Here is a 21,682-nt window from a genome sequence, read left to right as displayed (position 1 = left end):
AAATATTAGAAATGGTAATACAAAGATATTACCGAGAAAAGGTTGAAAGTCAAAATGACTTTACACGACTTCTACTTTGAGCATCTTTTGATTGATTCCGAGCCGGAGTTAGTTGAGATGTCGGGGTAGCTTCGCCAGTTGTTGGACGAGTGGATCGAGAATGCTTTCGACCGAAACGAAAGAGTCGTCAGAAAAAAATTACCTCTTCTTCCAAAGGTTGTTGCTGTTCGGTTCGTGGATGTTGCGGATGTTGTTGTTGTTGTTGTTGTTGATGTGAATATTCCGGAGGAGATCGTGTAATTCGTAACGACCGATTCGAGGAATGAATTTGACTGGTGCTAGCGTGATTATTACCTAGTTCTGGTGAAGAGTACGTTGAGCCAGTCACGATTGCCGGACTACTACCAGTTCGCGAATGTCGATCAGGACTGTTATTACTTGTGCCTCCGCTCCTATTAGTTAAACAGCAAAGAAAAATGATTAAACCGTATCCCATTTATTACTCATTATTGAAAACCTGGTATTTTTGAATAACCAATCGATTTATAAATATACAAGATGTGTTAATTCAAGTGATTAAATTATACCAATCGATGCCGAAAACAAAAAAGAAAGTTCCGTATAATTTTTCATGTCAATAGTGTTTCTTCTTTCATTAATACAAATTTGCATTCTATGTATTTCGTAGCAATTCAGTTTTTCTGCTTATTCTTGCAATACATTAATTCTGTTTTTACACGAGATTCGTTCTAAAAAAAATTCGTGTAAAAAAAAACAAGAAAATACACCGCGCATATGAAAAAACGGAAGATTGCCTCCATCCAGTTAAGACCTTTTTTCAGTTCAGAGCAATCTCCTAGAAAAATAATTAGGAATATGTTTTCACAGAATTAAAATTAGGTGAAGATTTTTAAAAAGACAAAGTTATCAGACCGCGTTAGATTGAAACAAACCATGCAATAAAAGAATTTTTCTTTAACCATGTTGAATCTATAGATATAGAAATATAGTCTGCACATCTCCATGAAACAGGCATCCCAAGCTTAGAAAGAGGTAAATAACTTTCGGAGGACTTGGCGTCTCTTTTTAAATCTAAATAGCGGGGGTAAGGTTCTGGGGATCTGCGTTTTGTATGGTTGACTCAGCTATTATTAGAAAGAGATAGCAAGTCCTCCGAAGGTAACCCGTCTCTTTCTAAAGTTGGGACGCCGGCCCAGCCTGATACACAGTCTATATTTCTGTCTATAGTTAAATCAAAATCATGTAAAAAACAGAATTACTTATACCATTGTATATTAGCAGTTTCATCGTTTAATTTGAAAAATATATTTTCTATATTATTGTATATCGTTGTATATACCTAGTATTATTGTTGCTTCCGCTAGCAAGTTTCAAAGGCAATTGCTGTTTCACAGGAAGATTGCTTTGCACTTTCTGTTGATTAGTAGCGCTTATTAAATTTAATGGTATCCGTTTAGCGTCTGGCTGTGATTTTCGAGTCTGTACTGCGTCAGTTCCCTGCGTCATATGAGACAAATGAATAGTCGCGGAACCAGGCGTAGAGCCTGCAACTAATGTCAGCCCTTGTCTCTCTAATGCTTCGAGCCGTCGGTACAACTGATCCCGTTGTCGCTCTTCCTCCAATTGTTTCTGTTCTTGTTGTGATGCAGCACGGAATGCTGATTTCTCTCGACTCAGTTGGTCTTGTAAGTTACGCAACTCTTCCAATTGGCGATTTGTATTAGGTCTATTATTAGATTTACTTATACTTCCTTCTTTACACGCAGCTAATTGTGCCTGCAAGCTATCGATTGTCGTCATCTGGTTACTAATTATACAGAGCAGGGTATAAACATGATGAGACAAACGAATCGCCGCCCACTGTTGATCTTTGTTCGTTTCTGAATCCTGACTATCTTTCTCGTCTGGACTCTCTTTCATGAATTCACCAACTTTCGGAAGAGAGATTACAGAATGAATCGCTGCAGAATCTCGTAACGGATATTTTTCCTGGACAATTAAATTAAAAATTATTATTTGCATTTTGAGAGTGATACCGAGTCGCGTATTTACCTTGTTATGGTCAAAACCGGCAAATGTTTCAGCTCTTCGAGGTACACTAAGAGCGGCCGGAACATACGTTTCACTATGTCGTTCACCCGCAGAGCTTAGACTTCTCGAAAGCGTACCACCACCTGCACTAAAAGATAACGAGCTAGCAAGTTTTGTCGCTTCTTGGACCGCTACCACTACCTATAAAAAAGGAATTTCCTCTTAGTCTCAATATTCTATAGGAAATTATTAAAAATTGCATAGCGACAACAAAGTTTATAACCTCCTGCCATAATTGTGTGGTGTCACTCCCCTCGTTATGAACCAGTCTAGTATAATCTGGAATTTCCTTGTCAACTTTTTCTAATCGTTCATTGTCACTATTTTCATTTCCACTCCAAATGTTTGCTGCATGTAAGAGCTGCATTTGTAAGTTAAGTTTTTCTTCGAGTAAAAGTGCTTGTTCAGTATCCTTTTTTCGTAGTTCAGCTAAATGTTTTAATCAAGAACAACCATAATTAATGATGGCAATAAAATTCTAATTGAAATACATAATTAGTACACTGTACGCACCAACTATTTTCTGGATATGGGATTCTTTAGTTTTAACTAGACGTTGTCTTTCTTCTATGGAAAGTACTGATATAGAAGAGGAACGTGTATCTCTCAATTCATTAGTACTATTATTTTCAGTTAATGTATCCGTGTCATTTTCAGGTTCTTGCGGGCAAGCTTCAACAGCTGATCGAATCGCTTGAATCCACAGCTGTTTATCTTTGGGTTTCTGAATTTTCAACTCAAACATTTCAGGTTCAGCTGGATTGCTACTTATTAAATAGATTCCCCTAGACTCTTGACCAGCTTTCTCGCGTACTAATAACTTTTGAAGTGACACTATACCAGCCTTATTGTCAGGCACAAAAAAGGCATACTTCTGATCCCTCTCAGCCAAGAAAAATAATATATCAGAAAGAACAACTACTACGATGGCAGTCATTTTTCCACGACCTTGCATTAAGTATGCAGTACCTTCGAATTTCAAAATTCTGTTAAATGCCATGATGTCTGACTTTTTGAATTTGGCACCACGATATGTTGCGAAAGATTTTGCGTCGATCCTATATAATAGTAGTTAAAACAATATTAGTATTACTTGGAAACAATTAATAAATATTCAATAAAATAGTTTCAATTGTCTCACTTATTATATATCTCTAATTTTCTATCTTCTCTTTCTTTATCCGCTACACAAGCATCCACATCCGCTAAAATTTCTTTAACAAGACTCAAGGCTTTCCGCAAATCTTCACCTTCTTCCTGTGCAATACCCGTTTTTATAAGTGGTTCGACCAACAGTGGATACTTCGTTAAACGTTGAGTAACAAATAAGATACACTCAGGAATTCCTTTCTTCTTTAGCAGAGGATGCGACTGTATAAATATCAAAGATTTTTCTGTTATACGAAAAAGTAACACAAAGAGAATGCAAACATGCAAATTGTTACTCTAATAAGCGACTAAATAAGTTCTTTAATAAGACATGATTTTTGTGATCAGTGTATACATTAACCCTAGATCCGGGGGGGGGGGGGGGGGAGGCTCCTCAAACACACAAGTCGAACAGCGTAAAATTACAACTATTTCCTGTCAGCAAAAAATGTTTAAAAAATTATTTATTGTCGTATACATGTATACGTTTGATATTCAAAAGTCCTCGTTACTGTATGTGAAAAATATTGTACATGAGAAAAAGAAAACGGACTACGGGGCTCAGCACTGGCGATCGCGCGTCGATGCTATCAAGTCTTTATTACGTCTTATTGCACGGTATATTATGTTTTTCTTGTCTCCAAACAATAACAAACGATCACAGAACGAAGAATCGAACTAACGGCAGAATTAGAAGAATCAGATTCACATTAGTTCCATGTTAGTATACTATTTTACACTACCATTCTATTTTACAAATACATATAAATAGAAAATGATTTTAAGAAAAAACATGTGCTATCTTGTTTGCAGTGTATAATATACTCTAATGTTATAAAATTTTCATGAAAAAGTAATTTTTTTAAGGAGAAATATGTAAGAAGTGTGGGTTCGAGGAACCCCCCTTGGGCATTTACGTGACAGCTCGAGGCTCGGGCGTTCTAGGGTTGACTTTTTTGTGACCAGTGGGACGCATATGTCACATTTGAATACTTGAACAAAAATTGATCTGAATTTAGCATCCATTACAGACGCAATAATCGATTGATAAACAATAAATTCTTAAAAAGAAAATAATTCGGTCATGAAAGGGTTAAGGTCTTTTTGAAAGTAGGGGAAAAAAGGTTACAACATATATTAATATTTTGATATAGTTACCTGACACTGACGTACGAATCGTGCGAACCTAGGATCATGACGTAAGTAATATTTGTAAGCTTCGACAGCGTCCCTGTGACGACTACAGAATTCCCCATAGGCACTCTTCATACGTTGCGCATTTTCACTAGAGAACTGATCAACGAGTATATCAGCGATTGTAGGAACAACGTGGTTTGCATTTTGCCGTTTTCGTAACTTTTGCAGAAATCGTAAATGAATATCGATGAGATCGCGAAGTCTAGGAAACATACGTTCCAAGTCTGGTTGGCCAAGACGGAAATGACGCCGGAGACCTTCCGCGAAAATTCGTTCCATAGCAAGAAGCACTAAACAATGATGTTTTTCCGTGAGGACAAATTCGTAAATGTGTTCTTGTCGTTTTACTTTCCGCTCGCAATTATCGACGAGTCGTAACGCGATATTATGTCCAATGGCGGAACTCCAAGAGTCAGGTTCTTCTTTAGCCAGGCCTAATTCAGGATCCAAACCTTCCAAATCGCCTACAGTAAATTGATGATTGTCATCACAGAAATCGAACTCTTCCCAACCACTGAAATATTTCGTTAAAATTGTTATCATTAATCAATTTTTTCATTATAACAAGTAACCAATTTTTTATTTAAGATTTTCTTACAAACCTGGATATGTCACGATGTTGCCCATCCCCATCTTTTTCTTCATTTATCGTTTGACTGAAAGAAAATATATATATACACATAATAGTTTTACCATTACTTTAATATTACCTTATATACATATGTAAATGTAATCAGCAAAGCAGTACCTAAGTTTTATTCTGTATGTACATACGCAGACATATGTATTTAATTTCCTGTGTTTTACACAAATCGCTCAAGACTAAATATATTTAAGGACGAATGTTACACATTGGAAGTACAGTTTTTGTAACTGTCTTGTAAGAATATTCAAGGCTGTCAATAATGTTGAATGCCAGATAAAGCTTTCACAATAATGTAGATGTGGTCTATAAGTCTACTAACAAGTATACAGGTGGGTCACTGATAGTAGATGAATGCTGTAAATAGGTATTCATATCTAAGTCGGGAAGGGGATGTATTCAATATGAAAATCCTATGTTTGTAAACCCCCATTTTTGGATTAACTTAGCGCCAATAAATTATTATGTTATAGCCAACTTTATGAATTATTAACTACAGATTATCCTTCCAACCCGACTCAATATTTAATCGCCAGTATGTTTTCACAAAGTGATACTTTATACAAATGAAAAACATTAATGCGAGTTTAGAAAAATATGCAAAGACGTGAATGATGTTAGAAACAGTGTTACATATATATTTCTAGTACAGTGGAAATAATTAAGGGAGAAAGGTAACAAAGAGCACATGGTATTCATTCATGATGATGTTTGACGAAGATTATTTAATTGTGTAATAATTGTAGGATTATGCTTTATAATGTTCGTGTGAAGATACAACGAAGTGTATACATAAAATATATCATTGAATGAACATAAATCATAGAAGCAAGCATATCAGAAGCATAGGCGGGGGCAAGGTGATGTCTCTTCCAATAGAACGCAGAGGCAATTCAATTGCCGTTTAAACAATGTGTGCGAGAAAAGAATTGAGGAACGATAGACGTGGGTCATCCTACTACCGTGTAGGACTGATACACGAACAGAAACGTACGAACGCTTCGACAGAATAGGAGGAGAACACATCAGATATCTAAGACTTACTTGACTCCAAGCTTAGTAGCAACTCGCCGCCAAGGGCTGTAGCTTGTCACGGCTTTCTTGCTGTTAATTTCCCTTTAATCGTTGAACAATCGATCGGTTTGTCGTAGTTGCACGAGAGGGAATGCACGGGGGAAGGAAAAAGCACACACTGCATTAGGGCAACTTCATTTTCCCTATTGTTTCCCCTCCTTCTTCATTTTTCTTATTCTATTCATGTTTTTCAATTTTGTACGTATCATCAGAATGAATACACACCTCGTTTTGTATGTATATATCTTTTCAGAAAAAAAGTGTTCTAGGCTGTGTTGTAAAATTAAAGTGTGTGTGTTGTTTGTATTTATATTATCTTTGATAAAATGTCTTAATATCAACTGTTATTAATAGCTACCGGTTTTTGTTAGTGATATTAGATTTATATATATGTATACATATATACATGTTATTTGAATGTGAAGAAGTTTGGGTAAAATATTTTGTATGTCAATAAAACATATATATGTAAAAGTTTTTATTAGTGATAATTAGAGACGCGAGGATAAACACGCTCAAGCTTGCCATACTATTGGCGAAACTTATATATATATATTGTATAAGAACATGTACATATAAAAATTCAATACGATCTGTTACAGTAAAGTGCAAAATGTATTGATCCAGATCGAAAAATGTGTGTAATTAATCGACGTATTGAATCATTTTTCAATTGTTCACTGTTTCACATTATCAATGCATAAACAATGACAAATGCTGAAATTCAATTAAGTGTATTGAAAAATACATTTTTAGGAGAAATCTAACAAGCAAAACAAAAAAAAAGGAAAAGAAATTGAAGTTCCTTGCTGAGCGCAAATTGTATATACGCATTTTCGAACTTATACATTACTTGTATCGGAAATAAGAAGAGTTTATTAGAAACTCTGAATTTAGGCATAGCCATGCCAATTGCGTGCGAATCTTGAACCACAGATACGCAGATCCAATGCGGGATATCTAATAATAATAATATCTATGATAAAAAGTATTTACCTTCCGCTTCCAGATAATGTTGGTAGAGGTAACGACGCAGTAGACCCTCTCTTAATATTACAACTACTCGATATTGTAGACATATTTGATGCAGGTTTGTTGGCAGCTTTACTGGAATGGTGTTTTGACTTAATACATTCCAGCACTAGTTGATCCTTACATCCTTGACTGTGATGTACAGATACTCCACAATCTGACATAACAGAATATTACACTTTTAACTAATTCATAAACCTGTCCAAATGATACATACTACAACGTTTTTTACTTACTGTCACAATGTAGAAGTGGCTTATTTGTCGATTGTTTCATACAAACATCACATATCAAACCTCCCTGAGATCCAGTCATTATTGTCGTCCATAAATGCTGCTGTAGACTAGTTTTTTTACCACTCTTATCCTGTAATACCATTACAGTTTTTACTATTGCCTCTGATACATAGGATGTTCAGACTAACGGTCCGCATGATTTTTTAGCCGTTTCCATAATGTAATAAAAAGAGTTAACCAAAATTTGTTTACAGACTCCTCTCGATTATCGTTCCGAACTCGATCCACGCCGAGACAATAATCTTATATATCATAATTAATAATCTTATGGGGAGAAATGCTTCAGACAGCTCGTAAATTCGTTTTTTGCCCCAAGCCCGAACCTCGGTAACAAAGTATGCGCTTGACGTGTCCCCCCGTCCAGTGGCAGGTATAACGCCTTGACAATAATCGTGTAGAACAAGCCAAACGATAATCGAGAGGGGTCTGTATGTTGAGTGGACAACATATAACGATAACAAACATTTTGAAAATACATTCTTTTCGTAACTAACCAAAGGTGACCTTGAGTTTGTTTAAATAGAACCATACAATTTTTTGCCATTATATTGTACGGATATTCAGACAAATTCAACCAGTACAAAATATGACACTTTTATTCACAGAATACTAAATTTATAGCAGTGGAAGCCGATCTGTTGGCCAGCACGTTCCCCGGATTTACCCTTACTTGATAAGCTGAGCCGAAAACATAATTACTACTACTTCCACTGCTGTAAATTTAATATTGCGCGCATAAATGTGCCACATTTTGTTGTAGTTGAATTTGTTTGAATATTCCATGCAATATAATGGAAAATACATTATACGATTCCATTTTTAAAAAAACTCAAGGTGATTTTTGGTTAGCTACGAAGAAAATTATATTTTCGAAATGTTTGTTATCGTTATATGTTGTCCACTCATTACAGATAAATTCTGGTTAAAAACTTTGCTTATTAGATTGTTGTAAACAGCTGAAAAATTGTGAGGATCGTTAGAGTGAACACTGTGTATGCATATGTATATGTACATACATGTCCAATTATTTCATTACCTTTTTCTTACGGAAGAAAATAGAACCTCGTTTTCTTCTAGTTTTTTCGGAATGATGATCATCGTATACGGTTCCACTGAAAATCAGAATTATCACGCGATTATAAATTTTGTTAAAGTTTGCAATATGGAAATCACCAACAACAGCAAAAGTCTACAATCTACAAGCATTACTATAGTGTATTCAAACAATGTGATGTAAATATATCCAAACTCGAACTACCAACGTCACTAAACATTTTATGAAGAAATATAATACATACAGAGAAATTTCCAGAATACTACAGTATTATCAATATTGGACTGCGGATCTTTATGCAAATTCAGATTTTTATACATTACTTTATTGAACTGGAATTAAGTTAAGATATTCATTTCCTTTATTAATGGTGTTATTAGGTCCAAAAGAAATTAACATTTATAATCATATTTACGCAAATTTTTACTGTATTGTGTTTTGCACTTTTGTATTTGCGATAAGTGCATAAAATTCGCAGTCTAATCATTATACAGTAAATATATACACAATAAAAGAAAGTGCTTAGTAATGAAGCTGATACAAACCAACCATTTTCCCTTATATGTTGTTAACAGAATGTATATTGCTTGCGTAAGTGGCAAACTGAACATATAAAATACTTACTCAGTCAGCAATTCGTCAAGGGATATTTGAGCATTTGGAGTGCCTTCTCTATCCTCATGGAATACATGGCTGTGCGGTGTATGAAGGTCCTCAGTTTCAGTCTCGCTTCCACTACCCTTTTCGTTTCGTTCGTGACGGCTGTACCATGCAGGATGGTAGGAAATTGTCAAATACAAACATAAAGTATGCGACTATTGTGTAAAAGATATTGCAAATCAAACATTCTCGTGTGGAGAATCTCTATTGAGATATACAAGCGTAATAAGGAGATATAAATAAGAATATTTAAGTTTAAACACGTTTAATAAAAAATTTTAATTCTTCTAAGAATATTAGAATTTATAGTTTTAAAGATGACTTAGCATTTTGATATTAATGCCTGTTACTTTTAGAATTGAAAATTAATTACTCTTAGATGTAATAATAAATGGTGCAACCATGCTTCTTGGTATTTTTATCTACATAGTACAAATTAATGCAAGCATTCTTAGTTATAGGCAGATTTTGAGTAAGTCATGCATGAATTTTTTTTAGATTTCAATTTAAATATTAGTGTTCAAATGCGATATATACATAAAATATGTGCATCCTTTTGTCTACTACTTGTGTATGGTGATTTATAACGATCGCAGGCTAGATCATATTAGTTAGATTGTTATTTCATAAATTATAAATGATAACTCTCATAAAAATCAGAAGTTAATGTATACTTGAAATTAAATTCATGTTACTAATGAAATCCAATTCATTCAACTTATATTCGAAATTTTAAATAAAGGGGTAACCCATGTAATACTTACTAAATGTAGAAATTATACAATAATACAATCATTTATAATATTTTATACACGAGATAATAACTGAAGTAATGCACATATAAAATACGTACTGCTATCGTATTAACTAACCACTGATCTAGCTTTGCGATCAATCAATACTGTTATTTAACTTACGCCGTAAGTGATGGTGTAGTCCTAGTTACAGACTCTGCTAAGTGAGCATTAACTTGAGGTGTAACAATTGAAGGCGTCGAAATAGATTTCTGAAGAGGTAAACGAGAACCTGTGACACCAGGCATTAAACCACTACTTTCTGCTAATCTTTGACTACCTTTGAATCGTTTCGTAACTATCTTCTGATATTCACTCTGTTACAGAAAAGTTTTCAATGTATTTCGGTACAAAAGAACATTTAAATAATTTGCCAGTGTAAGCATTCGTTGAATTACCTGCACTAGATCAGCCTCATTGAGAGAATGCGTGCTTGCCTGTGATCTGCATGCGCGATTCCCAACGCCTACAGGTCTTGTACAAGATTTTCCTTGTAATTCTATTTCCATTTCACTGTCTAGGCTACTTAAACTAATACTGCGCTGTCGCTGAAATTGTAATGGATAAACATTGAATATTGTTGTGAAAGGGAGGTATTTAAAAGCTATAACAAAGCAAAATGAAAAAAGCAACAAAGCAATCATATCCATGCTACAAATGTACAATGAATAATGTATATAAAAAAAAATGTATCAGACAATATTAACCATGTTTTGCGCTTGCAGGTGATTTTGCCCAGAATATCTGCGACGCCCACATCGTGTGTCTTCCAGGTCTGTCCAGCTGCGTCTTCTATCTATACCCTGTGCATTCTGTGAACGAGGACCTACCGATGGAAAATGTGTAGGAGAACTATTGGTAGAGCAATTAGTGAGAAGATCTGGATCAGATCCCGTTTCATTATTACTCGAACGTGGTGCAATTTCAGGTGAATTTAAGGGACACAGAGAAGGACACGATGATGTTAAACGTTGCGGTACATCATTGTGGGATGTGCGATGATTATATCCCCAGTTGTTCAGCGTCAGATCTCTCATACGCTGAATGCAATCATGGATTTCATGCAAATGTTGCAAGTTGTCCTCTGCAAGGAGGTGAATCAATTGTTAGCCACAGAAGCACACAAAATATTTTAACATCAACTGGCTTCGAGTCGAATATAATGTAATGCGTGGGTGTTAGACGGATCAAAAATCAAAGAAATTTACCCAGGACAGGGTAGTTCTTAGCAAGACCAGGTGAATGCGGTGTGACACTAATAATTGGCACCAAAGGATTAGGCTGCGATTGTATATTAGAGCCAATTGTAAGCAGAGGATGCTGCTGTTGTTCGTCAGTCCCTTCAGACATAGCGATAGCAGTTTTCTCAGTATTGTCTTTGGTGTAGCCAGCTTCAGCGATAATATTTCCACGTAGACTCAGACTACCAAGATCTCCATTAATAATAGGTATACGATCGCAGTCGGAATGCGATGATCCCAAGTAGTCAGTTATTACATCTTCTTCACTATCCTCCCCACTGTTTGGACACTCATCTATAAACAAGACAAAAACGAACCCTGTTATCGCTTACGTCCACATAACACGAATAGTAATTAATTTTTATCACAGACATTTATCCATAAGAAACAAGCAATTATACGTTAAAACATAAACTCTTTAAATAGTGAGAAAATATTGTAACAGGCATTCTAAATAATGTTCCATGAAAACGACAAAACTCGCAGTGCAACAACGAACGTCGCATTTCGTAAACTGCATCGAGATACGGAGAAAACCGATATCCAAATGTCCTCGCGTCTATTGACTGCAGAGGGAACAAATAGGACTTGCTCCTGACAATCGCAGCAGTCTCCCGCTCTCATGTTATAGTAATGTATAAAGACATATTCAATGAAAATCAGGTCAAACTATTTCACGGGATGTATCTGCACGTTTCGTTTCACAATTGCATGAACGCCAGCATAAACGTAAATACATTTAGTCCTTCCATCGATACGAAAAGGATAAATTTGAATACAGCGTTAACATTGACTGACATTAATTTTTATCCTGTCAAGCTAATATCTGCCAGGGATAATTCAAGGTCGTTTGTCTGATCTCACGTATTCAACTGCAAGGATGTTTGAATCGTTCTGACATTAGCTGACACAACAGATAAAAATACGATGAATATTTTCATCATATCACTGTGGCTGATCAAGCGAAACTTCCTGTTATATTCAGTGAAAAACAATTACACGGCAAATTCACCGAGAAAAGGCGATGTACGCGCGAATGAACTTGTCATACAAAAATACCCGTCGTTTTTAATGCGATCACTTCTGACGGGGGATGTTTCGTTTAACGATAATATTACATTTTACCTACACGATGACTCGACGAGCCGTTTATTGTCATCCTCGTATATTACGAATAACTATGTAGGTATGCTTAAATCGCGCGAATCGTTCTTTTCCAGGAAACAGGGGTAGACACACTGTTGCTTTTCCCCGTAACTCCCGAGCGCGAATTGATCCGTTGGTCCGCGCGTGCCACCCCACCTCTAAACACCCCCGATCCTTAACCGACCTCCAACCTTCAGTCTAAATACCTTTACTGCCGCCCTTTTCGATACATTCATCTCTTGTTTTCGCTTTCGTAACTTTTCACGCCCGACCAAACCTTTTTTTTCCGGGAAAATTATTTACTCTCAATTGAATTTCGTTTCTTAGACACAAAACTGTATTTCCACAGACTTTTAATAAAACAATTACTCAAACACATATAACATTGAATGCATTTTTTTCGTTACTATTTAATCTCATTAAAATTATCAACTAATAATACTCGTTACTTTTATACATAATAATGATAGTTTTAGCTATGATTCTTCTTGGAGTAAAAAGCTTATGTCAGAAATAAATTATAAAACTGAAGGACTTATATCATGTGGTATACAAGAATTACAGTTTCATATGGAATTTACTCCATAAAATGATTGTAAGAAACAGATGATACATTTTATTTGTCTGACAGCATCAAGAGGTAAATACAAACAATGCGTCGGTGATAGGTAATGTAACTTCATGATGTGGAGAGGATGGTGATCCCATCACAAAGAGAAAGCACAATAAGGAGAGAATCTGTTTGTTTTGTGTAACAAGCTTGTTATTCTATCAGTGCAACTAATAATATTTAATGAGGAAAAAATTGATTATCACAGTGTCACATTAATAGAGAACACTTTTATCACCTTCTATATTGATAAGTACTACTAAACTGTACAATTCTAAAAGACCCCTTTTATTAAAACTATACTTGTTAAGTTAAAGATGCAACCAAAGTTTACAATTTATATACTACAATATTATGAATACAACAAATAGAAATATATTTTCTATATCTAAAAAAATGCTTCATACTAGGATGTCATTTAGGAATCCAACAGTAACTAAAGAGGGATAAACATATAACATTGGGTATAGTTCAACTATACTCAAACATAAAATAGTATTGAGTTGTATAGTATTAACACAACAGAGCACTAAGTTGTATTAACTTATTAAAGAAAAAACTATTTACATGTAGTATAGCATTTATTCTATTAAAGATTACAGAGAAGATTGAAAAATTAATAACCTTACAGTATGTATGTTAACAACAATAGCATAAATTTCTAAGTAATTATTAAAACATAGACTGAGGTTACAGGGTATCTATATTATAATTTTAGTTTCACTTAATATTATTAATATTATTTATATATTAGATAATCAGTATTAATACTCTATTAAAAAGGTACTAAGAACAGTTTCCATATAAGGTATAAAATATTGAACATGTTAATGTATGTACCTATAAAAATATAACTTCAAAATTTACATTTAAATTACATTTTCCTACTGTTGTATATATTATGCATTTACCATAGAGCTATATCCTTACAACAAAAGATAATATCAAGAAATGTCTTTGGTAAATCTTATCTCCACTATGTGATAATATTTCAATAAATTTCAAATACTAGCATATATAATATAATGTAACTGTTTCTACAAAATAGGATATTCATAATGAAACTTAGATAGGATATAACTCTAAAAAACAATGGCTGTTCTTTTTACGCAAGTAATTTATTGTATACAAAGAATGTATCAACTAAAGAATATAGTATAAATAGATTAAAAAATAGTCAGTGGAAATGTTCTTTATATTAGTTATAACTCACCGGATGAAAACGGAGCCAGTATTTCCTGCCGTTTCTCCATCTTTTTCTTTTCAACGGTTGGATGTATATTTAAGTCTTCCAAGAGTGAGAACTGAAACATTTGTAAACATTGTAAATAGTATTAAACCAAAATTATTGTTTCGCAAACATTTCGTGAAACCTCGAAAGACTGAACCAAATTGGGCACAGAATGGTCGGCATAAAAATTTATAAATATAGGACATGCACTCCGAGTAAAATATCAGTTACCCGTGTAGTATTTCACATTCTAAATAGGACGACGTACACACTTTGTTGCCAAAGGAAGCCGTATTGACAGGTGAACGCTCGACTTGATTGTTTCAACGATTAAAATATATTATTCGACGTCAAAGGCGATACGTACCTAAACCGTAATAATTCTTATAAATCCTTTAACATTACACGCGATTTATTATATCTAACTCCTTCATGGGGGGAACAAAATGTTGTATCTACCAATTTATATCATGCAGTCAAGGCACGTCGACCATTTTGTACTAGCCCAGTGCTGTTCAACTGTGTTCAATACAAGCACAAGCTCCGGCCTCCGGCTGCTCCGAAGCTTACGAACTACCCCCACTAAGTCTCTTTCTCTCTATGGTACTGTATATGTATATAGATCATATAGATCCTATGGCTAGGGTTGAATCGATACCGCCAAGGTATCAATACTTTTACTCATTGCTATTGTTGCGGCCTTTTCCAGGGAATACTTTTCAACTGAAAAATCAGGCGTGAATCTTCGGTTGTGGAGCCCTGAAGAACTCTGCTCGTTAGGAAATTCTGGACTTCTGTTAAAGGAGACAACGTTGATTGGAAAAACGATCGAGGGTCAATACTGGAATGGACTCCTTCACAAAACGATCGTTTTTGTTACATTTGTTAATTACAATATGTCCTTAGATACCAAGAGCCAATAAAATAATTATTATTATAGATTATGAAATAATTTCTTATTTGCTAATACATTTCTTTCAGCTATTGATTTTCTAATTTTCAAGTCTTTAACATATTTGCCATGATTTAATATACTTTAGAGAAGGAGTAAAAGCAAAATTCGACTGTTAAAACATACATTCCTAAGCAAATATTAATTAATTGAAATATGCATTTTAAAAGAATACAGAGCTGTTTTCAGTTGCTTTTAAATAATGCCAACTTCACTTCCACCTCCTTTTATAATTAACACCTCGTCGGTGGTAATTACAATCATCAATCATATACCTCAATTTGAATTTCACGCTTGTGAAGCTTACGCTGGACGCCGCTACAAGATGAGGGCGAGATTCACAGCACTATATAGTATTGTATGAAGGTATCGATACTTACTCTGTATCGAAACAAAAGTATCGATACCTACTTGTATCGAATTATATTTACATAACCTTGATACCGTTGATACCACGGTCGTATAAGGAAACTCCCGTGGTGTGGATTAGAGATGGCGTGAACTGCTACTTGTGAATCACTCGTGATTCGATCATGTTCGTTCCCAATCATGGTAATTTTTCACAGTGATTCGTGATTTCTCGTGATCGTTTCTGATTGGTGGATAAACCTAACAGTTCTTTAACACATAATCTGTATATTTTATATTAACGACATCAAATAAAAAATTCGAGTTATATCGTATAAAGTGAAGGAATAATTAGAAACAATGAGGAATAATGAATAAATTAATGATTATAAATTATAATCTACATGTTACCTAGCAAATCATTCTTTTAGAATTTCTTGTTTTTTCTACTGATTTTTACAAACACAAAGAGTAATTTCGTTTTTAAACGTTTAATTAAACATTTAAAAACGAAAGTTTTTAGCGAGTAATTAAACGTTTATCTGTTTAAAGATCAAGAACTTATGATCGCAGTGAGCAAATTCACTCAAGATAAAAATATCGCAATCACAGTCGTGAATGAAGTTAAATCACGACCGTGATCGTGATTCGGCGATCACTGTGATAAATCACCGTTAGTGATTTTGCACGCCATCTCTAGTGTGGATGATCCCTTAAAGAAACAAAGTGCACTTTTGAACTTTGCCACGAAGCGAGGGCACTACGGTCTTTACATGGACCTAGGAATGGGACCTTGCGCTCAGTCTTTTATTTCCTATGTCCATGGGTTGCATGCGGCGCATGCGCCTATGCGTTCTTGTATGGACCATAGCATATATAATAGACTGTGCGGTCTTATGGTAGGGCTGAGGTTCGGAGTGGAGTGAGAGGATAATACATGGAGTAACAGACTTCTCTTTCTAATGGAGCTGTTGGCGAGGGATTCTCCTAAGACTGAATAGAGACATTATATGCGTGCAGCATTCCTTCTCCTCATCGCCCTCCAGTCGCTTTCTACCACTTTCTACCCTCCCTCTGCGATGTGTGAGCGAGAGAGGAATGACTCCATTGCTACTTCTGTCCTTCGGTCTCGCTTCATCCCTCAGCTTCTATATAATACCACATACGAGGTATAGGAGTAGACATTTCATCCAATGTATTTTTGCGGCCCACTTTTCTGGGGTTACGTACCCCATTTTCATTTTAGTATCACTACCCACTGCAGATTCACCATTCTCAAAACGTAGAAGTCGCTAAAATCATAGGCTTTTTAAGGTGTCGGTACTACAGTTTAGGTGGGCCACCAACCGCCATAACATGAAATGTCTATTCTTATACCTTGTCAGTGAAAGGAGACAACTTTAATTTGAAAAACACGTCTTTATTTATCGAGGGTCAATACTGGAATGGTCTCCTTTACAAAACGATCGTTTTTGTTACATCTTGTTAATTACAATATGTCCTTAGATACCAGGAGCCAATAAAATAATTATTAAATTATGAAATAATTCCTGATTTGCTAATACATTTCTTTCAGCTATTGATTTTCTAATTTTCAAGTGTTTAACATATTTGCCATGATTTAATATATTTTATAGAAGGAGTAAAAGCGAAATTCGACTGTTAAAACATTCAACCCTAAGCAAATATTAATTAATTGAAATATCCATTTTAAAAGAATGCAGAGCTGATTTCAATTGCTCTTAAATAATGCCAACTTCACTTCTACCTCCTTTTCTAATTACAATCATATACCTCAATTTGAATTTCACGCTTGTGAAGCTTACGCTGGACACTGCTACAAGATGAGGGCGAGAACCTCAGGTGTTACAGGGAATGAAAATAGGCTGTACAAAATGCACACAAATCATTAATAATGTTTTATGTGTTCGCGAAACGGAACGCATTATCGACAACATAAGGCACACTAAATTTATAGCATAAGTGTAGTACTTGTGTTGGAGAATAGCGTCAGATAGTGCCAGGTAAGATTTTGCAAAGATTTATTTAACGTGATTATTGTTTATTGATGAAAAAAATTTGAGTAATGTAAAATATCAATGTGAATGATTAAGCAGGAGATAAAAATGCGTCAAAAGTGCGGTTTTTCAAATTGTCAGCAGTATCGCAAGGTTGGAAGTGGCATCCAATTCTTTAGGTAAGATTTTTGAAAAGATTTGTATAAGATACTACTTGTTTTAAGATTTGCTTTTCTTGGAATAAGGTGTAATGGTGTATTATATATCATACGCAGCCTAACCTAACTAGAGAAAGGTTACAGTATGTTAAGCCAGGATTAAATGTTTCAGTCTTCCCCTAAAAGATCAGGAAGTATGTTCGAAATGGTTGGAAGTAATGGGAAAAGAAAGTAACAAACCCTCTAAGTACACAGCCGTTTGCAGTTTACATTTTACTGCCGATGATTACTTAAAAAGACCTGGCACGTATGTACAACGTTTAAAACCAAATGCAGTACCATCTATAATTGTACAAGGGGCTGCACGTATTATGCCCATAGTTAAAGAAGAAATCAATGTTACAAACATTGATGGGCCATCAACTAGTTCCAACAATATAATGGACCCGTTAGGAGCCATTGTACCATTTGTAGCAGATAACACAGATGTATTGACAGGTAATAAAATATATATGTAGTGCAATTATACTGACTGTCTTAGGAGTTACTTTCAAACTAGCATGTCTTTTCTTGCAACAATAGATAAACCTTCCAACGAATGATGTTTCTCTATTATATTTATAACTAACAATCGTAATATTCAATTTTGTTTGTTGAAACAGATTGTATTGTTTTGCCAATTGAATCAGCTGAAAATAAGCGACAGCTTGAAGTAAATTCTGATGACGAACCACTCAAAAAGAAAAATACCAGTGACACACCACGGAAGGTGAAACTGAAACGCATTGTGAAGACCCTCCGGCAAAAAATCTTGCGTAAGGAAAAAAAAATAAAGAGCATGAAACAGTTATTAGGCACGCTGACAACAATAGTCAAACAGTAGAAGTACTTGACATACTGACACTACATATGCAATTAAAAGATTATATATTACACTATATAGCGGGATTTATAGTCAGATGGTTGCATAAAAAGCAGGATTGTGTTTCATGTGCAACAGTACTGATGCTAGAAAAAAATGATCATGCATACCATCAAAGTACGATATACTCCAAATTTACAGATCTCGTCAATAACGGAGGTTTAATTCTTCCGTCTCAGAGCGTAAATTCAATTGTGCGACACACGGAAAATAAAATTTCGACTTGAATTAGTCGCTTCAAGCGACTAATATTAGTCGACTGAAAGTAGTCGCTTCGAGCGCTAATATTAGTCGACTGAAAGCAGTTGCTTCAAGCGCTAATATTAATCGCCCGAAATTAGTCGACAATTTAAAAAAGAAGTCGAAGGAAAGTAGTCGTTGGTTACTATCGAGTTAGTCGATAGTTTTTAGTCGATTGTGCCCATCACTACACTGATCACAAAACTTTACTATTGAAAATAGGACTCCCGAATCCTTTATGAGCGGTGTCCCCACATTGTTCTATACGGCTAGTACTAGACAGTACTACAGAGTCTCTAGTAGAGACTAGAGTCGGCTGTGCCTGTGTATCACTGTGTATACGACCGTGATTGCGATTTTTTTATCTTGAGTGAATTTGCTCACTGCGACCGTAAGTCCTTGATCTTTAAACAGAAAAATGTATTCAATATGATTTTACGATGAATTACATTATTGTTTGTGGTTTTAAAAAACAAAAAAAGCAAGAAATTCTAAAAGTATGATTTGCTAGGTAACATGTAGATTATAATTTATAATCATTAATTTATTCATTATTCTTCATTGTTTCTAATTATTCCTTCACTTTATACGATATAACTCCAATTTTTGTTTTAATATCGTTAATATAAAATATACAGGTTATGCGTAGAGATGGCGTGCAAAATCACTAACGGTGATTTATCACAGTGATCGCCGAATCACGATCACGATCGTGATTTAAGTTCATTCACGACCGTGATTGCGATTTTTTTATCTTGAGTGAATTTGCTCACTGCAATCGTAAGTCATTAATCTTTAAACAGAAAAACGTATTCAATATGATTTTACGATGAATTACATTACTGTGTTTGTAAAAATCAGTAGAAAAAACAAGAAATTCTAAAAGAATGATTTGCTAGGTAACATGTAGATTATAATTTATCATCATTAATTACGAAGCACAATACAGCCACAACGGCATTTTACATACAAAACAAGATTCTACATTTTCCACATTTGTTTATTAGTAATTTATTTAATCTTTTATATTATATCATATAAGTTTTATGTCATATAAGTTATATATTTTATTTATTGTATACACTTTAAAACTATCACTGAATTAAAAAATTTATACTTCAAAACTTATGCGTGACATTCGAAAATGTTCTTTAAATAAATTATTAGTGTATAACGGAATTATATTTTCAGCATAGTTTCCATTTTCTTATTTAATTCTGCGCTTTGTTGTTGTTAAATTATTTATAGATTGCTCTAAATCGTCCATTAACATTTTAATTACATCTACATCCAACTCATTGGCCAGAGCATTTAGCAAAGCTGCATTCATTTTTTAATATTTTATTATTATTTTATTAAAAGACAATATATATTGTTCACGCATGTTGAAATACTGTTTAAATTTAACGCCAAAAGCTGCTACAAATGTATCACACTACCCCAAATGTCGTTCAGGAAAATAAAAGGACTGATCAGTGATAGATTCGTAACGATTGTCTCAACTCAACGGTTGAGTCCGCTGAACGCAGCCAATTATTTACACTAAATTGAATAAATATTAAATGTAACTAGCGAGAGAGAGAGAGAGAGAGAGAGCTAATGAAGCTGCTAACAGAAGGAAAATTTGTTATTCAAATTCGTTTTCAATGGATAACATTAATTTTGCTGCCGCCTTCTCGAAGTTTTGAAAGCTGCGATGGTTTTCTGAACGCCATCTGTGATAAATACGTCCTGTCAATAATGATAATGGCGCCAAAGCTTATGAAATGCATGTATCTGACAGAATAGACCTATCATCCAATGCTTTTTTCTGTCCCACGTTCATAGGGCTACGTAGCCCTGTTACCATTTTAGTGTCAATACCCGACGTTACCGATAAAGCATGAATTCTGAGTATTATTAGCACAAATGAAGTGTTATATATTCCATTCATATTACGTGTATCTATATGATTTCACGAGAATAAAAATATCCGATGCTTCAGTTTAAGGTTAAGGGATAAATATGACAGTCATGAAACATGAAACGGAAAAGTATATATTTTTTCACTTAACTACAAGACAATTTATTCTAAATGCATCGTTAATGGACATTTTACTAATGTTACTTTTTACATGTTCTTGTTTTATTCGTTTTTATATCTTGCCTTATATTTGTATATTTGTAACAAATAAATTCAGAATAGATGTAGTTTCATAAATAGTTTATCAAATCTACATGTGGGAGAATATATACACCGCTTTCATTAACATCTACATATTTATAATTTATATGGGAGTGTGAATAGTTTTACTGCCTATTGTAAGAATTTTAATACGCACGAACAATTACTTTCTGGCAATTGGTAAATTTTTACATATGAATTTACTTACACGTTATTTACTTCCAAAAATTTTATTTATTGCGAGTAATTAAATAATGAACGTATGTTAATATTCAGCTACGTGTCTCTCAAATTAAGTGAAATACAGAAGTTTTATTTTCTTGAAAATTAGTGTCAAAGAATGCAGCAACTGGTCAGATTAGTTTCGTAAATAAATCGAAACCCTGTATCGGCACATTGTTTTTTATGCTATCAAATATCACACGGAATCTTTTAGGAAGTAGTAAAATCTTTTACACAAATTCAATGAAATACTTTCAGGTACCCAGTTTAGGGCTATGAAATTAGAATGTTCAAGAAGAGGTAAAAAAGTTTCATATTTGCAATTATTTTGTGAAATGAATAATAAATAAGGATCTTAGGAATTTATACTGGAGAGCTAAATCTTTAAAAGGAACATGTCGCTTAAAGAAATTAGTTAA

General features: G+C 34.3%; 2 protein-coding genes across 2 annotated transcripts; one reads left to right on the top strand and one right to left on the bottom strand.

Moving 5' to 3' along the window:
- Positions 1-52: 52 nt before the first annotated feature.
- On the bottom strand, positions 53-14,744 carry LOC107186361 (A-kinase anchor protein 13). Its single transcript, XM_015574207.1, has 18 exons — positions 14,607-14,744; positions 14,222-14,312; positions 11,220-11,546; positions 10,719-11,095; positions 10,410-10,559; positions 10,135-10,328; positions 9,182-9,319; positions 8,540-8,615; positions 7,444-7,573; positions 7,172-7,364; positions 5,061-5,114; positions 4,420-4,972; positions 3,254-3,483; positions 2,626-3,170; positions 2,336-2,541; positions 2,074-2,253; positions 1,361-2,010; positions 53-452 (listed from the first exon to the last, which is right to left on the bottom strand). The coding sequence occupies exons 2-18, from the start codon at positions 14,259-14,261 to the stop codon at positions 188-190; spliced, it is 4,308 nt and encodes a 1,435-aa protein (XP_015429693.1). The 5' UTR covers positions 14,262-14,312; positions 14,607-14,744; the 3' UTR covers positions 53-187.
- A 2,921-nt stretch (positions 14,745-17,665) lies between these two features.
- LOC107186360 (THAP domain-containing protein 1-like) lies at positions 17,666-18,598 on the top strand. The gene is made up of 3 exons (XM_015574206.1): positions 17,666-17,736; positions 17,888-18,213; positions 18,378-18,598. The coding sequence occupies exons 1-3, from the start codon at positions 17,666-17,668 to the stop codon at positions 18,596-18,598; spliced, it is 618 nt and encodes a 205-aa protein (XP_015429692.1).
- The last annotated feature ends 3,084 nt before the right edge of the window (positions 18,599-21,682 follow it).

This window comes from Dufourea novaeangliae, unplaced genomic scaffold, assembly GCF_001272555.1.
Source record: "Dufourea novaeangliae isolate 0120121106 unplaced genomic scaffold, ASM127255v1 scaffold78, whole genome shotgun sequence".
In the NCBI taxonomy this organism is placed as follows: Eukaryota; Metazoa; Arthropoda; class Insecta; order Hymenoptera; family Halictidae; genus Dufourea; species Dufourea novaeangliae.
The sequence above is the reverse complement of the archived record's forward strand: the minus strand, read 5'-3'. Positions and strand labels throughout refer to the sequence as shown.

Bases quoted from the DNA above. Each gene is read 5' to 3' on its own strand.
- LOC107186361 (XM_015574207.1), bottom strand. From the start codon at position 14,261: ATGGAGAAACGGCAGGAAATACTGGCTCCGTTTTCATCCG. The intron at 10,329-10,409 runs GTAATTCAACGA...TTTCTGTAACAG, and splicing joins ATGAGGCTGATCTAGTGCAG to AGTGAATATCAGAAGATAGT. The intron at 4,973-5,060 runs GTTTGTAAGAAA...GAAATATTTCAG, and splicing joins CAACATCGTGACATATCCAG to TGGTTGGGAAGAGTTCGATT.
- LOC107186360 (XM_015574206.1), top strand. From the start codon at position 17,666: ATGCGTCAAAAGTGCGGTTTTTCAAATTGTCAGCAGTATCGCAAGGTT. The intron at 17,737-17,887 runs GTAAGATTTTTG...TAAATGTTTCAG, and splicing joins AGTGGCATCCAATTCTTTAG to TCTTCCCCTAAAAGATCAGG. The intron at 18,214-18,377 runs GTAATAAAATAT...TTGTTGAAACAG, and splicing joins TAACACAGATGTATTGACAG to ATTGTATTGTTTTGCCAATT.